This window comes from Phyllopteryx taeniolatus, chromosome 3 (assembly GCF_024500385.1).
Source record: "Phyllopteryx taeniolatus isolate TA_2022b chromosome 3, UOR_Ptae_1.2, whole genome shotgun sequence".
In the NCBI taxonomy this organism is placed as follows: Eukaryota; Metazoa; Chordata; class Actinopteri; order Syngnathiformes; family Syngnathidae; genus Phyllopteryx; species Phyllopteryx taeniolatus.
Genome location: NC_084504.1, coordinates 32,117,272 through 32,135,290, shown reverse-complemented (window position 1 = coordinate 32,135,290; position 18,019 = coordinate 32,117,272). Strand labels below are relative to the sequence as shown.

Below are 18,019 nucleotides of genomic sequence, written 5' to 3'. Positions count from 1 at the left end.
AGACGCACAGAAGTGAAGTTGACTTGTCGACTATTCGCTTTAATCCCTAATACGAACTACCCCGAACAAGAAAGTTAACACGGCGAATCAAAACCAACATGAAATACTCGGGCTTCGCTCTCCACTCACATATTTCTCGCTATACTGTCTTGTTATTTGTTTAGATGTGGATGAATGTCTGCTCAGGAAGCCCTGCCAACATGAGTGTCGAAACACTCTTGGCAGTTTCCACTGTCTATGTCCTCCAGGCTACCAGCTGCTACCCAACGGCAGGAACTGTAAAGGTACCAGAAAATCCATTTGCAATGATGTATCATTTGTCTTCACAATTACGACAAGTTCCCTTCCTCAATGTAGACACTGACGAGTGCCTAGAGCAAGGGATTCAGTGTGGCCACAATCACATGTGTTTTAACACCAGAGGAGGATACCGGTGCCTGGACACTCCCTGTCCGGCATCTTTCCAGCGTGGAAGAAGCCCAGGGTAAATCCAATAAAAACAGATATTTTTGATAATATATTATATATATATAATTGAGAATTAATTGCAAAAGCATTAAAGTGCATTGACATCTCCCTCCTCTGACTCTTTCAAAGGACATGCTACAAGCCGTGCGCTCTAGATTGTGCCACTGGAGGCTCGCCGATGCTCCTGCAGTACAAACTCCTCACGCTTCCCTCCGGCATATCAGCCAATCACAACGTAGTACGGCTATCCGCTTTCTCAGAGTCTGGCATCCTGCAAGAACGCACAAGTTTTACCATAGTAGAGCAAGACTCCGAGAAGGGTCAGCTGGGCCGGGCGTTTGGCATCCGGGACGAAGCGGGCCGGGGGATCATCTACACGCTGCGGCTTCTCGACAGACCGGAACTGGTGCGGCTCAAGGTGCGGGCCACCACCCTCTCGCAGCAGGGCCGTGTGACCTACCAGAGCATTTTCATCATCTACATCGCCGTCTCGGCATTTCCCTACTGAGCATCTACAGCTTCACAGGTGACTTTGCCCCTAAAAGATCGCGAGATACTTTTCAACCGAAGGCAATGCCCCTGCAACCTGAGCGTCAGGCGCATTATGCCCTTCCAAAGACACTTCAACATACAGTAAGCAATATGATAAAGAGGACACTGTCAGTCAGAGAAGATTTGGACGTATCTGTGACTGACAAATCCTGCAGACACTAAAAAAACCTATGACTGAAACATGGTGAAGAAGAACTAAACGTTGTTATCGTCGATAGGCCTGACCAAAGAAAAGTAAAACTGTACTTTCCCTCCGAAATGAAAAGCGCAATGCATCAACCATTAAAGCAATAATATTAGTTACTATTGATCAGAAAGCATCAGAAACTATATCTGCTATTTACGTGAGTCAACGTCCGTTGGTACGGTTACTGTTAATGTCTAATTAGGGTGAATATATATAAAATGCATAAGTAGCATAATCTTTCACAAAGCCTGTTTTTATCTTCACCATTAATGACATTGGACAATATTTAGATTATTAATTGTCCATTTCTTTCAACAAACAAAAAGAGAGAGACTTCTTGAGCTACCTACGCTCTCTAAAGTGTCACAGTGTGTGATAGCTCTTCATCGATGTAGTTTTTTTTCTATTGTTTGCATTTTTTTCAATGTGAATATGTTTAAAAGTGCCTTTCTGAATGTATCCCAGTGGACTTTAGTGAGGCAATTTTTTCAGGTAGTGGTATTGCACTTATGGGTTGAGGGTGGTGCATGCCTTCCTTTGCCTTAATGACATCATACATAATGCTGATCTGGGATTTTTGGACGCATAAGGAGAGGAAAAAGGTCATTTGCAACCCATGTTTGCCTGTGGAAAAAAAAAGACCCGACTCAAACAGGGTAAACACACATTTCACTGTAAATTGTATGTATGTTCAGTAATTGCAGAAATAAAATAAGAACATTTTTTAAGCTGTCCGTTATCCCCGTGCCATTGTTCTAATTAACGTTGGCAAACAGCAGAGAAAAAGCATTGAACCAATGTTTTGGATTTTCTTTGGCTGATGGCAGCAAATACTTGTTTCTGGCGCTGCCATTCGCGCTCAGAAGTGACATCCATATTAACCCATCAATGACGAGCTCTGAACAAATACACATCTGTTTCTAAGACAAAAAGTTGACGTGGAAAAACATCTTTGGTCATCATTAAGTAATGCGTTTGTTGAAGATGAAGAGCTGAGGCATCCAGACGAGACTCGGCTTTGTATTAGTGGATTGAGAACAGAGTCCCAGCACAAAGGTGCTGCGGCTTCTGCTGGCTACGAATAAAAGGAAAGGAGAGGTAAGAATAACGTCAACCACAGACTGTGTATGTGTTCCACAGCAGAACCATCATATCCGGGTCAACGACTGCTATCTGGAAAAGTCATAAGGAAACAACTATTTCCATGAAAACCTGGATTCCGAGAGCTTTTTGTACGCACAGGAACCTGATAAGGTTATACATATGGGGGAATGCTTGTGTTTATTATGTAGTAAGCGAAGCAAAGCACATTTATGTATATAGTGCATTTCATACACAAGGTAACTCAATGTGCTTTACATGATTAAAAGCATTTAAAAACAAAGAAAGAACAGCTTAGAAATATTTAAGACAAAGAGAAAAAAAAAATAGAAATAAAAATACAATTAAAACAGCGTACAGTGCAGGAAATATCATTTAAAAGTAGAAATGTTCTAAAAAGCACATGTCACTTATGTTGGCAACTTCTTCCATTTGTGTGCAGCATAATAGCTAAATGCCGCTTCACCATGTTTGCCTTGGACTCTGTGCTCCACTATTTGACCTGAGTCTGTCGATCTCTGAGCCCTACTGGGTTTATATTCCATTAGCATTTCTTTCATATATTCAGGACTTAAACCATTCAGTGATCTATAGACCAGTAGCAGAACTTTAAAATCTATTCCAACGCTGACTGGAAGCCAGTGTAAAGACTTTAGAATTGGAGTAATATGTGCTGACCTCTTTGTTCTGGTCAGAACCCGAGCTCCAGCATTCTGAATGAGCTGCAGCTGTTTAATGCTCTTTTTAGTGAGTCCAGTCAGAAGACCATTACAATAGCCAAGTCTACTTGAGATGAAAGCATCGATGAGCTTCTCCTGGTCTGCTTGACACATGCAAGCCTTCACTCTGCATATGTTCTTCAGATGGTAGAAGGCAGTTTTAGTAATTGATTTGATATGACTGTTGAAAGTCAGGTCGGAATCTATCGGAACATCAAGGTTTTGGACTTGGTCTTTGGTTTTTAAAGAGAGTGACTCCAGGTATTTACTGACAGCAATCCTCTTTTCTTTATTGTCAAAAACAATTATCTCAGTTTTGTTGTTCATCCAGATATTTATCTCTTTTACAACACCTCAATTGAACTGTAGTCATCTGGAGACACTGCTAGATATAACTGTGTGTCATCTGCATAGCTATGATTCTCAAAATTAAAGTTTCTGAAGAATTTGACCCAAGGGTAGCATATACAGGCTGACCAGGAGGGGTCCAAGAACTGACCCTTGAGGGACCCCACAGTATTCAACCCTATATAATTTACCACTTTGATAAGAGCAGATTCTGTACTGTGATGAGTTCGGAACCCCGATTGAAATTTGTCAAAAAGTCCATTTAAGTTCAAGAAATTGCTGAGTTGATTCAAAATAACTCACTCAACAATCTTGGCTATGAAAGGGCGATTTGAGATGGGTCTTTCCCTTGCTAACATTTTTTAGCAGAGCCTTAATGGCAGCTACTTTAAGAGCTTTAGCCTGACTGAAGTGAGCAATTGATTATTTGCTGAAAATCAGCTGGCACAGACTTCGCAATAGCTTTGAAAACGTCAGATGGTATTGAGTCAAGAGAGCTCACTGATAGTAATAAACCATCTACACACAGTTAAGTCCTGAAGTATTTCAACAATGACAGGTTTGAACCATTTTACCATTTTACACCAACACAATGAATTTGAATTGAAACAGGCAAGACATGATAGAAGTGTACAGTGGACACCCGCCATTTGCAGTGGATAGGGACCGCAAATAGCAAATATCTGCAGATAATTGCGTTGAATTTTTTTATTTTAATTATTTAAACCCCCCAAATTATTTCACAAGTGGAGATGAACAATTGCCAATGAACATTTTGGTGGTTGCCCCACCCCCCCCAAAAAAAAAAAAAAATTGAAAACAAAAATAAAAATCTGCAAGCGGGGGTCCACTGTACTATGAGCTTGAGATAAGCCAATTGACTTGTAGAATGAGGACAAGCTGTGTGCGGACTCCCATTTATCATGCGTTTGAATGTGATTGGTTCATTTTAAATACTTCCAAATCTCCAGTTATGAGAGGGTGTGCACACTTGTGCTAAGTTCATTATCTCAATTATTTTTACTTCCCTGTTCGTTTTATTTTTTATTTTTTTACAATTAAATTGAAAGGGTTATAGGTTACGCTAATGGTGGAAAAAGTTTTAAAATGATGTATCTTGGTCTCATTTTTTATATCAGAAAACAACTGACACTTGTAAAGGGGTGTGAAGACTTTTTATATCTATTGTACAAAGGCAAAATACCTTACCTTATACTGTGCAACACTAACTGTTTAAAGAAGTACTGTAGGTGGAAAAAAAGGCAACACTCAAGGAACTATTGGAAAAAAATGAGATGGAAATCAATCTGTGGCGCCAAACTGGCAGCTCCACTACAAGATGTCTGCCGTCCCTTCTTTTGAAACGGTTGCATCAACACCATCAAGATATCTGTCAACGCAGCCATCGTACTGTATATTTAATTTCACTCTTTTCTTGCGTTTCAAATATCATCACCTAGATGTCCAGTGATGCGTAATATGCCTCATGAATCTTTTTTTTCTTCTTTAAATCTTGATTTTTATCTCTTCTCTTGAGTGTTCTTTGAGTTGGTGTTTAATTGAAAAGCAAAAAGGAAGTTGGCTCAGGTAATACCTTAGCTTCTCAGCAGATGGCGCTGATGTCAGATTGCTCAGGAAATGTTTTGAACGGACCATCAGCGCTGCTGTGCTCAGTGCTGTTGTGTCTCTTTGCTGTCATCACTATCAGATGTGAGCTGCGGGAAGTAATAACTGTTTAGAGTGGAAGATACCAAAAGGAAAAAAAAAAAACAAAAAAAAAAGGCTTGCTCTCAGCAGGAGGCGTGTTTAGCATCCTCACTGGTATTCATAGAAAACCAGTTTTTATGGAATTAGCGGGTTTTTGCCATGTTGCTGTTCCATGGATGAATGTTGATGCAGTTAGTCATTTAAAAAAATAAAAATAAAAAATGTTGCTTGTCATTTCCTGGAAAGGAGCAAAGGCGAACATCGAGGTAGCTCGAGCTGAGCTGAGTGTTTGTTGAATGTTGAATGTTGAGTGTTGCCTGGAGTTGTTTAGCTTTTTGCTGCTTTTCTGATGTGGTCATTAGCTTGGACGCTATGTTTACTGGTGCCTGAGCACAACGTTACTGGCTGAGAGCGTTATGCAACTTCTATTTTACTTACTCCTAAAGATCAGCATTACATGATAATACCACTAGTATTAGCACAATGAAATTGATTTAATACATTTTCAAATATTTGTTTAGTGGCACTGTACACAGTAAACGCAGCATCATTGTGTTTTCCATGTCAAACATTCTCAATAACCAAGTTCCTAAACAAACAAAAAAAGCCATCCGCTTTATTCTACACAAGAAGCTAGTTAAAACAATTTGTGTTGTATCTTTAACGCCTGCCTGAATTGTAGCCATTAATTTAATCAGCCAGTAATCAGTAGTTTAAATAAAACTTTATCAGACGGGTTCCCAAGAGATAAGACCACATGCAAGGGCGGAAATATACCATCAAAATGCCAATAAAAGAAACTGGAAAATAAAAAAGTGCAACAAAATCAACTGTCTTTTCCATCAAAAACAGCAGGCCTTCAAATGAAGTTGTGTCATGATAGTTTGATAAAGCTTCACAAATTCACAGTCGCATATGTAATGCTTTAAGGCCAACTGGAGGCCATTACCATAAAACAAAACTTGAATGTTTGAGGCTGTTCAATGGCTTCCAGTACCGTCTCTCCTACTGCTTTACACAGTCAGGATGTTACTAATGAGCACAAAGTTACCACCTATTAGTTGGAAAAACCATCCGTCTTCAACATGCAAACAAAACAATTCTGCAAATATACAACATTTCAAGCACTGAACAATTTGGCTCAACCTGGGTGAGAGGCGGGGTACACCCTGAACTGGCCGCCAGCCAATCGCAGGGCGCGCATGGACAACCAACCATTCGCACTCACATTCACACCTACGGCCAAGTTAGAGTCTTCAATTAACCTGCCACGCATGTTTTTGGGGTGTGGGAGGAAAAGCCACACAGGCACGGGGGAGAACATGCAAACTCCACACAGGCGGGGCCGGGGATTGAACCCCGGTCCTCAGAACTGTGAGGCAGACGCTCTAATCAGTCGTCCACCGTGCCGCACATCAGAACATGTGATTGATTAATAATTAGCACGTCACATAACCCATACTATGAAGAAAAGTGATAGCTCACACACTTCATTTGGTTCTTTGACTAGGCTTGAATGTGTTTATTTTTGATGCTCTCACTCCGCCTTCAAGTCATCCTGTGAAATAGTATAACGTCTGTCCCACACCTCTGCTGACCGGACATTCTCGACATCTCGACTGTTCCGACAAGTTGACAGTAAGCCTGCTGACATCCTCCAGACAGCGAGGGGACAAAGTTAGCGACACATTTTGCAACAGAGCGTAGCGTTGGAAGCCACAGAAGCAGAGCTGTCCATCAAGTCCTTATGAAAACCTTTAAAGAAGACTTTTCAAAATGGCTGGAAAGAGCTCTCACGAATGCTAATGTGTTCACAGGTTTTCTGAATGACTAACTAGACAGATGTTTGTCGTTATCTCGGCGTGTTGTGCTGCCACCAACAGGCCAAGGGGAGCTGTTAATGCTATTTAGTGTGGGCCATTGTGTAAGTGTTAAGCTCGTGTGTTTGTGAGTGACTTTGGGTGGAGCGCTGTGAATGTGGGTGGCAGTTCTCAGTCTAAGCACTGACAAGCTTTGTTAGTGTTGTCATGAAACACAGTTAGATCGGCCAAGGTGCAATATTGACATGACAATATGGCCGAGAACCAGCACATGAGGTCAGTTGTTTCCAAGAAGATGGAAGACGTGTCCAAGACATTTTTTTCTTTGTCGGGGTTGTCACTGGAAAATAGCAGCTCAACTCTGAGTAATGCCACGGTTGCGGAAGGCCGTCTAACTCGTTTTCGGGGGGATTGAGTAACAGAGCGACGTCGTGATTACGATACGAACTGCAGCGTCGCCACGGCCAATTGGTCGTGCCTAAGTGGCGAGTTTTCCAGCAGCGTTGGGCACAGAGTGAGCTTTGAGTACGTCAACATTGTGATGTCCTTCCATATGCTTGTTCTCAACTTCTCCAGCAGAATTCGCAGAAAGATGAGCTCACACCATACCACAAATTTCAATTCAGGCAGGCTGTGCCTGCAGTGACCAAATGCGGCAATATTAGCAACATGCTTGAGTAAGTTAAATATGAACCTGAACATACTTTGTCAGCACTGCATGCACTCTGGAGACAAACGAATGAAACTAGAGTACAGTTCCAGATGACATATTATGTACATGTCTCTCTTCATACACTTGTCCAGCCAATAAATAATATGATAATAAATGCTCACATTTTCTTTCTTTACTGCACAAATGAAAAGAATGGTTGGATAATATTTACTCATTGCCATAGCAACAGTAAGCTGTAAAAAAAAACCTCAAAAAGTAGGTCAGAGGCAAAATACACAAGCATAGAGTTGACACACTCATCATGTATAATGAAAGGTAAATTACATTTTAATGCTCTGACTTGCACCTTAGTCATCATTCATAAGGATATGCTTAGAGCCCAAACTGTAGGGCAGAAGCGCCATTGAGCATGAGCTCATTGCAATTTGCAGCATCGGAACAAGAAGGTGCATAAAGGAAGCCCTCAAAGCAATCGGCCTTGTCCGTGGGGCAATAATAATAATTTTTAAAAAAACGACTAGCGCAGTGTGCGGTATACTCCTTGACGGCATTCGCTTTAGCCAGCTTGACAATATTTCTTGCACACATATGGGAGCGACTCACTAAATACACGAGGGGCTCGCGGCGCTTGTTGAGCTTTACAGCCAGCCGTGTACGTGGATTTATACGGCCACCTCTAACGTGATACAAGATATCCTCTCACTGTTGTGATCCCACTTGCACTTGCCCAACATTTGCCCCCAGGAGATGCAGTCTGTAGGGAAAATACTTTCATGTGTTCTAAACATGTTGGCTGCAGTGGAGCTGCTGTCTGAGTGCATGCGTCTGCTTGGTTTTAATGTGGGCCAGACTCTGACTTCATTGCCACAATGCTGACCGCAGTAGTTCCATCCATCCTGCTTCCCAACCTAGCAGCCAAGTCCTGCTTCCTATCATTACTCCCCGCGGCTGCCGACGGGGGAAAATGAGATGAGTAGCTGAACCTAACTAATTTTTTACTTTCAGATGGAAAGCGGTAGAAGATCAACACGTGATTAAGTAAAAGGAGACCACACACAAGCTTTGGTTGCTTTCCATAAATAGACTCGAAGCTTCTGTTCTGGGTTGAGACTGAATGCTGAGGTATTAAATATATAAAATACATGGACTTGCTTCCAAGTTTTGAGTTAGCATTTCATAGCTGCTTATCGTTCACGATAAAGCAACTAAAAGATTCCCGAGATTAGAGCTGTGCGTAGTGAGTTTGTGAGGTGTTCCGGGCACGTCCTACCCCGGGGACGACCCAGGACACGCCGGAGAGGCGACGTCTCTCGGCTGGCCTGCGAACGCCTCGGGATCCCCCCCCGGAAGAGCTGGATGAAGTGGCTGGGGAATGGGAAGTCTGGGCGTCCCTGCTAAAGCTACCGCCCCCCCCCGCGACCCAACCTCGGATAAGCGGTAGAAGATGGATGGATGGATGGATGGATGTAGTGAGTTTTTTGTGTTTGTTTTGTTTTTGTTTTTTTCTCCCCCTGCAGTTTGGAAGTTTAACTTTTTAAGAGGCAAAGGTGGTTGTAATCTAGCGTGTGAGAGCAGGAGGTCTGACAAACAGCTAAACGTGGCGGCAGTAAAGGGAGGGCCAATTTTGAAGTCTATTCAAAAATAGTAGCATCACCAGCAAAATGACGAAACAACAACAACAGCAACTGCAGTAACACCGCTGCTCTCTGGGAGTGCAAAAAAAGAAACATCAGTTTGAAAGAAGTCCAGGATGTCAGCTCAAATGCCGATAAGATGCTCCCGCAGATTCCAACTGGCCAAAAACTGAGTTGCACAGTTGGTTTGATGACGATATCAGGATTACTGCGTCAGCAGCTCCAAAACTTGGCTCGCCACCAGGAAGCAAAACATTTGGCAGAGCAAGCAAGTTTACTGCCCGGCCTTCAGGATATTTTGTGTCCGCTGTATCATGAGACCAAAGCCCCCCATTGCCAGACCTGCAGTCGTTCAACTAATCCCTCGGCTGAGATTTACCGCCCTGGTAGACAGGTAATTGTCAATGTTGTTCCAGTGATTACTTTCAGAAACAGACCAAGCTGTGTAAGGTTGCTAGTCAAGAATTACTTTCTCAAGCCAAAGCAGTGAACAGAACATCTCGGGCGATCTACAAAAAGACACATCAAGTTAAAAGCCAACTTGTCGTAATTAAACTGTGGCACAAGAATTGAGCAACTAACCAACCACTCTTCCTCGGCTAACGCAAATAATCCTACATATAAATTCAAATGTTCCTACTTGTGCTGCATTAAAATATAGTGTATCAAATGTAAAAAAATGTGTTTGCAAGCAGCTGCCCCATGCGCCCATGTCTGTAAAAAGGTTTCAAACCTCAAGTTTCTGTTGCTTTGAGTGTTTTCAACAGGTTTTCGCAATTCTGATGTTTGTGACGGTAGTGCCTGTTGACTTAGCGATTTGCTTTAATAATAAAAAATAAATAAATACCGTGACTACATCAGCAACCGACATCACAACAGACCGAACACAATACTTAGCGTTTCATCCACGGCACTGCAATGGCAAAGCATCAGAGCAGCGATGGAAATATCTCAGCCATAAATAACTTAACGATGCAATGGCGAAGAGAAAGCCAAGAACAGCATCGGTGCTGTCTTAATCCTCGCGCGCAGCCGCCACGGAATAACTTTGTTCAGGATATACCGAACAACCTGATGAGTAATAAGAGTCAGGCGAAACACAAATCCTCACCATCATTCCAAATGTCATATATTTTCAGCATGTACATTTCATGTAGACTTGTGAGGCTTTAAACAGATGTGGATATGATATATTATATGTATAGGAGCACTGGGATGAAGCTAAATCAATTATGAAATCATTCATGAGTTGGCCAAGACCCGTTAGTTCTACCTGAATCTTAATTTGTCATCTTTCCAAGACATATCGGACAGTTTGATGATTTCGACCTTGGTGAAATCCCTTTTCTGTCCGACAAAGACCCGTTGCCAACTCGTCTCCAGGCCAGAGAGATAGGGGTCTCAGTGAACAAGGAAAGATCCGACAAAGCGCGGTTGGATGAGTTTAAGTGTGGAAGAACTTGAGTGCACTTTGACATCAACTTACAGCACAAACACTAACCATTTACAGCCTCTGCTATGGGTTCTCTATTGTTGATTTATTTATTTTTTTTATTTTATTTTATTTTTTATCAGCGACAGGAAAGCACAGAGTAATTGCAGGCTGAGGTCAGCGGATACAGACTGGATGTAATTGCAACCTCACACCATTAGCTCAAGACAAAAGAATGAAACCTGAAGGAAAAAGAAAAAATGACTCCAAGAAAGATACGTTGTACAACTTCTTAGGACAGTTCTTAATGCCGACAACAAAAGACGTCATGAGCAATGTTGTTCTGGTTAGCATTATCAATGCGTTCTCATTAGTCGGGCGTTCACAGCGTTAACGTAGCCCGGATGCTCTGAATCGGAGTTTTTCCGTCCTGGAACTGTGAGCGCTCGTGGCTGACGTCCAGGGAGTCCTGACCTCCAGCGGCGCAACCTACAGCAACGGGTGGTACCGAGGATTTGACTGCCATTTCTCACAGTTAGTGGTCCCCTGGGACATGCTGTGGAACACTCTCTGGCTTTCCTCTCAGCGCCTGAAATCCAATCCACACTTAAATTTAGCTCGCTCTTTACGCTTTAAAACTTACACTGGTAAGTCGGGAGAAAGTTTCAATTCAATTCATGATTGGACTATTCACGAGAATACACAAGTCAGAAGTCTATAAAGATATATTGCTTCAACTCAACGTCAATGTGTCTCCCACTCTGACTGTTTTAGGCCTGTGCCTCTCACAGTACATTGAAACCTAATTGCTGGATTGGATTAGAAACCAGATATGAATGGTGAACATGAATCACGACGTACAATATGTTTGAGTTGCTCAAGATTAAGGTCAATACTGTTAAATGCAAATGGGAATGTCCTTCCGAAAAAAAGAGATAACACGTCTTTAACAGATAACAGTTCAAACTGAGCCAGGAGATATTATGAATGGATTTAGCCGAGAATCGTGACAAAGTAAAACATTGTATGTACATTTTGACAAAATATCCAGCCAGGACTGATTGTTTTAGTCGTAAGCTCCCCATGACTAAATGTTAAGTCAGATTTAAATAAAGAACAGCCAGCAGTCTCATATAACAGACATGGTGCCGGTCATATTTACATGCAAGTGCAACACATTAGCATTACATTTTTTTTTTACTGAATGAAAATCCAGCCATGTAAACCTGGAAGATCAACTATTAAAATAAAAAAAGTAATAATATATGGTACTTAAAATACACAACAAGCAAAATTTGAAAGTAAAGGACTTGCAAAAGTGAACAGGCTAAAGTTAGCAAGCGTGCAGTAGCCACCAGCTAACTTTCGTTCTCAATGAAAATCTCACAGCTACTATAAAGAAAATCTCAAACTCGTTAAAAATTGGTATTTTTGATTTTTGATTTTTGAAAATGAAATATTGTGCTTTAGATGGAAGATGGCATAAAGTAAAATATGCATTGTAATGTGAAGCTTTTGAAGGTGACGTTTCTCTACAGAGCATTGCTCTGTGTTGTTGATTAAATTATTGTCATTGAAAAAGAAGGTGCCTCTCAAAGGAAATTCTTTCTTCAATGAATAATTTCCCAAAGTAGCAGTTAGATAAGATAATTTAGTTGATTGATAAAAGAAAAACCAAGCTTGTCTGTGAATATGTAATCCAATTCCTTATCGGAACAACATGTTAGATGATTTTATGTATTTTCCACAAATCAGAACGGATGACCTCAGAAAAAAATGTGAAATAGTCTGATGTCAATTGGCTTTTCTCTGAGGGCCATTCCTCAAAAATGATGTCATAGGGAACCACAGGCCTGGAAAGCTGTAAAATCAGTCTCATTTATGGTTTTTCCATCAGCTCTCTTGGCTGCATTGTTTGGGCGTAAAACCAGTTAATTGGCCCCCATCTGTGTCCAAGGGTTGGATGGGGGTGTTGAGGTTGAACTAGTATAATACTACATTCTTCCTATATTGCAATCCCTACAAAGCAATTATTAACATCTTCTTAATACTAAGGTGTCAGTGCAATAAAACACCGATGGCCTGATTTACTTAGATCCCGAAAAGCGGGCTCTTGATTGCAAGTTCACTCACTCTAACAGATTGCAGTGATGTTCGATACCACCAATTTCTTTTCCTATTTGATACTGCATACAATTCAAGCTGGTATTGGAAATGCTGATACAATACCGATACTTTGTGCAAATACACCAAATGTGTCTTATATATTTCAAATCCTAGTTTCATGAAGAATACAAGACATAATTGATTTTTCATTTATTTTAAATTCGGAAGTTTACTTGCAGTTTCATAAGACTCAGTGACTCGAAATCAAATTGCCAGTTTTGTCAATACCTACATTTCAAAATATTAATTTAACAGTTAAAGCAAATGAGAATGATTATATACAATAACAGGCATAATTTATAGTAAAAAGTCTAGTTTCCTGTTAATGATATACATGACCTCAAATGACTGAAGTATCGAAAGTAAAGATATTTGGATTTGAGAATCAATTTTAAAGCATAAAGATCTGGTATGGCACCTATCGATTTTTAACAGTGGAAAATTTAGTAGAGCACCGCAAGCGCAAAATAAAGTTTGAAGTGATAGAATTGGAAGTACAGGGCAAACAGTGAGAGGAAACAAATCTAACACTCTGACGACTTTGGGGAAGCCAGCAACTGTATAAAAGCCATGTTTTGTTTGATTTACAGTACCTCATCCAAAGTACGTATGAATTGGATATACAGTATTTCCCCATCCTGCGTAACATTGCTCTTAAAAACTTGGTACCGCACATGCGAAAAACTACTCTGGGAAAGGCCAGCACCAACCCAGACAACAGGAAATGCAGAGTTGAAAAGAGTTTTGTCATTGGCGATACGGCATGACTCCTTCTTGCGACTGGCTCCGAGATCTTTCAGAAGCTCAAAAATGGAATTGCTCAAAAGATGATCAAAAGTTCTGTTCTCCTCGTCACCTCTCATTTTTGTCTGCACCTACTTCACGTCCTGGTTCTGCACAGCGGTGTCCTTCGCACGTGCCTTTCAGACGCGGTATCGAAAGACGCAAAATCAGCCTTTGCAATTCCTGCCAGGTTTGATAAATCATATTTCCCGTGCAGCAGTTTTGTACATTTGAAGTCACATGTGTGACTAAGCCCGTCACTCCAGGCCTTAATAATTGCAATGTTGAAATCAACACAAAATTAGCCTTGACGCTTACAACACTTCAAAATAAAAAGAAATTAAGCGGTTACATAACAGCCACCCAACCACCCAAGATTTACATCATTTGGGGAGAGTGAGTGGACAGAGCGATGAGTGTAACACAGTAATGTCTGTCTGGAGCGCTCGGTCTTTTAAATGGAAATGTTCCGCCTCGCCAGTGGAAATAGCCTGCTAAATACTGGTAAAATTGTCAAGACTAAACATTGGCTCGAGTACGTGGAAGTTATGACATTCAAATATTAGATAACTGTGGCTCACTCTTTGGCTCAAACATCTTAAACACTGTTCTTCTCTTTTAATTTACTGTCATTAGACAGAGAGTAAGATTTAATCATTGTTGGGGTAAAAGGTCATCTCTTTCCCATAGTGGCGTAAATGGATTAACCTAATACACTGTTGTCTCCCTTTGTACACGAGGTGCAGTAATCAAGTTTGGCCGCTCTCACACAGTAATGAAAGAGAGCCTACGTATGATTAAGCATCGTACTAAGGCAGTGAGTTAAACAAAGCGTTTCAGGTTATGCCATTAAACCTTCTACCTTAAGCTCTTGCACGGCAGAACGCAGAGCTGGATCCATGGACATGGGGAGTATTGCTCTGTGGGAATATATTTTATCCATTTATCTATTCTCTTCCGCTCGGTCGGGTTGCGAGGGATGTGCCCAGGACACGTCACCTGGGAGGTCTCCAGGGGCCATCCTAATCAGATCATCTGGCTCCTCTCGATGCGGAGGAGCAGCGGCTCGACTCTGACCGAGCTTCTCACCCCATCTCTGCAAAGGAAACTTGTCTTGACCGCTTGTATCTGCGATCTTGTTCTTTGAAATTCAACATTACATTTGAACAGCTGGTGACCATAGGTGAGGGTAGGAACGTAAATCGACCGGTAAATCGAGAGCTTTGCTTTTCAGTTCACATCCTTCTTAACCACGACTGACGGAAGCAGTGACCGCATCGCTGCAGACGGTGCACCGATCAGCCTGTCGATTTCCCGCTGCATTCTTCCCTCACTCGTGAACAAGACCGCAAGACACTTGAACTCCACCACTTTGGGCAGGATCTCATCCCTGACGTGAAGAGAGCGCTCCACCCTTTTCTGACTAAGGACCGTGGTCTCACATTTGGAGGTGCTGATTCTCATCCTAACCGCTTCACACACGGCTGCGAACCGCTCTAGCGAGAGTTGAAGATCGCAGATTGATGGAACCAACAGAACTACATCATCTGCAAAAAGTAGAGGCGCCATACTGAGGCCACCAAACCCGACCCCAGCTACGCTTCGGCTGCGCCTAGAAATTCTGTCCATAAAGGTTCTGAACAGAATCTGTGCCAAAGGGCAGATTTGGTGGAGTCCGACCCTCACTTTAAGTTTTATTTATGAGAAGAAGAAAAAAAAACAGGAACTAAACTGTTCCAAAGTCAATCTGGTTTACAGCTTTATGGCAGGAAACTAATAAAGTGAATGCTACTGCCAGATGAATATAATAATTGAGTATTTTCAGCAGTCATTTTATGTACCAAATTCAAGTCTTCACCAATGACATGACATTTCCAATGATCTGTCAAATGGCATTAATTATAAATGTGTAAACTGAAAACACAATGAACTGTACACATCTGCACGGAGCACGGTGGCTTTTCAGCAGAGAATAAAATACACAGATTGGATTGTGGTTTCATGTGACGTCTTACTCACTGGCAAAATGTTACTCCAGAAGTAAAACATTGCTGGAAGGATAAAATGCAATCAGGATAATATCCCCGGCCCAAATGTTGATTATGATTAAATTCAATCTTATATCTCGGGGGACCGTGTGATCGGCAGTTAGTTAGCCTGTTACCTCAACAAAGTCTTGCGTTTGATCCTGAGCTGGTGTGTTTCCGTGCGGTGTTCGGATGTGTGCTTGTGTGGATACTCCAGCCTGGTCCCACAGAGCAAAACATGTATGAAGGGCTAACTTAAGATAACTTAAGATAACTAATTGCCCATGGGTGTAAATGTGAGAGGCCAGTGGGAGTGGTTTTCTGGCTCTATGTGTCAGTTCTGTGATTGCGAGGTGATCAGTATGGGGGGTTTCCTCATCTCACCCTCAGTAAGCTGGGATACGTTCCAGTTTCCCTCTGATGCTGACCAAGAATAAGCCCTATTGGAAATGGATGGATGGAAACCATGATTTGCACTGTCGGCTTCAATGCTTTTACCAGAGAAACACCATCCGAAGCTCGTGTCTTTCAATACCGTGTCTACAACTCAAGAGGTTGAAAGAGTCAAAGACTTCAGTTACATGTCCATAGATGTTTCCCAAGTACCTCTCCAAACTAAACAGAGACAAACGGTGTCCACATTGAAAGCGCAGGTCTGGCTTTCTGTTGTAGTCTGACCTTATAGTACAAAATGCCTGCGGATACGCAGCCAAATTATGAGATCAACATGGGCTCTGACAGCCGCCAGCGCTGAGAGGATACCAAGTGTACACATGTGTTTGTTCAAATGTGTGGAGCTGTTAAGCTTGTCTACTTGTCTGAAGTGGTCCAGGAAATTCCTCATAGCTCCATGTAAGCCATGTTAAGGTTATGGCACTAAACCTTCTGTAGCCTGATTCCTCCACACTATGGGACTTGGGGCATCAGGAGCTTGTGAAATGGAAGATGTCACTCCACTTTACGCACAGTTAACAGATAACACTTCGAAGAGTGTACGTTTTTCATGAATTCGTCTCTAGAAGATGTGATATTTAGTGTGAAAAATCCATACTAAATGTCTCGAGAAGCTGATTTCTGTTCCAAAACCAATTCCAAACATATGACCTCATGTACAGTGGAAAATCCAATTCCCTTTTGTGCCTTCGTGGTGACTTGGGTTTTCTTCTGTGAAATTGGAGTCTGTCTTTCGAGTAAGAGCTTTGATCTGGAAAATATTACTTTGAGTGGAAGAACATGGGAAACAATAATACAAGGAAGACCACTTTCCATCCTCTGGGCACGCAGTGATTTGGTGAAATGGTGAAAAAAGTGTACAACGTGAAGGCATCCCAATTACTGACTTGGCCCTCACCCATTGTTACCACCTCAGTGGAAAATGAAGTTGTGTAAAATTGCTTTGGACCCGCACAAGAGTGCAAATCCCTGAGGTGAAATATTTTATTTCACACTTCGGTTGGTTGGCTTCACTCCAGGTTAATGTGAAGATGAATGTTTCGTTGACATTAAGCTGTCAGGGGAATCTGCCGTCCCTCTGCCAGTCAAGATGTAATAAAGGTAGATGACGCTGGTGTGTTCCTGGAAATTGTCCATGTGGCGAACTTTCCGTGTTCAGTCAAGGACTTCCTTTTCACACATGGAGAAGTAATCAAAACATGGAGACTAATGGGGCATGTAGGTCTCCTTCAAAGCAAAATCTTCCCCCCTGTTTAAGACATTGAGAGAGTCAAAGGTTTCCGGCAGCTGATTAACTACTGTTTTCACAGAGGAAACCATAACTAATGATCTGTAAGTTGTTGCCCAAGAAAAATCACCAAAGGGGCAATAAACTGAAAATCTAAACTCCGCTCTTACCACTGAGGCAAATACCACAGTTTAGGTTTAAGTGCAATAACAATTTGGGGTTTTGTGTTTCATGTAACAGATACAAAACAAGCATTTCCATTGGATTGTTTGCCAGTTTGTGGTACATTTATAATTCTTAATGGGGAATTGAGTATTTGCAAAACTCCATCACGATAATGCAAATTAAATAAGTTTCTTCAGCAAGAATTAGGCCTTAAAACACTCTGTATAGCGTCATAATCTTTTATTTGACTAGGTATAGCTCCTTTTTCCTTCTCTATGTCCAAAGAAATGATGTGCTTATTTGACAGCAAAAATGCACAATGGGTGCCAAAAATTGAAAGCCCCCAAGCTTGAGTTCAAATTGGTCCTGCATAAACCTGATCACAATTCCACAGTTAGCACTGGTATAGATTTGGAATTTTAGGTGTGAAATGATGTACATGCTCTCATACTGGTGTCCAGAGAGTTTAGCTTGTTTTGCACATTATAGCTTTACTTAGTAAACTCTAATCTGTCTGGTTTGCCAGACTATGACCAAATTAAGAGCAATTTAATAA

The 18,019-nt window shown here is 41.5% G+C and overlaps 1 protein-coding gene across 4 annotated transcripts in view; it reads left to right on the top strand.

Moving 5' to 3' along the window:
- The window catches only part of hmcn2 (hemicentin 2), a 50,541-nt gene extending 48,595 nt beyond the window's left edge, over positions 1 to 1,946 (top strand). For all 4 annotated transcript variants that reach the window (XM_061768734.1, XM_061768733.1, XM_061768735.1 and 1 more), the window contains 3 exons: positions 165 to 284; positions 358 to 484; positions 598 to 1,946. In XM_061768734.1, the coding sequence (XP_061624718.1) occupies positions 165 to 284; positions 358 to 484; positions 598 to 976 (626 nt within the window). In that variant the 3' untranslated portion in view covers positions 977 to 1,946. The remainder of the gene's footprint in view (positions 1 to 164; positions 285 to 357; positions 485 to 597) is intronic.
- Positions 1,947 to 18,019: the final 16,073 nt, after the last annotated feature.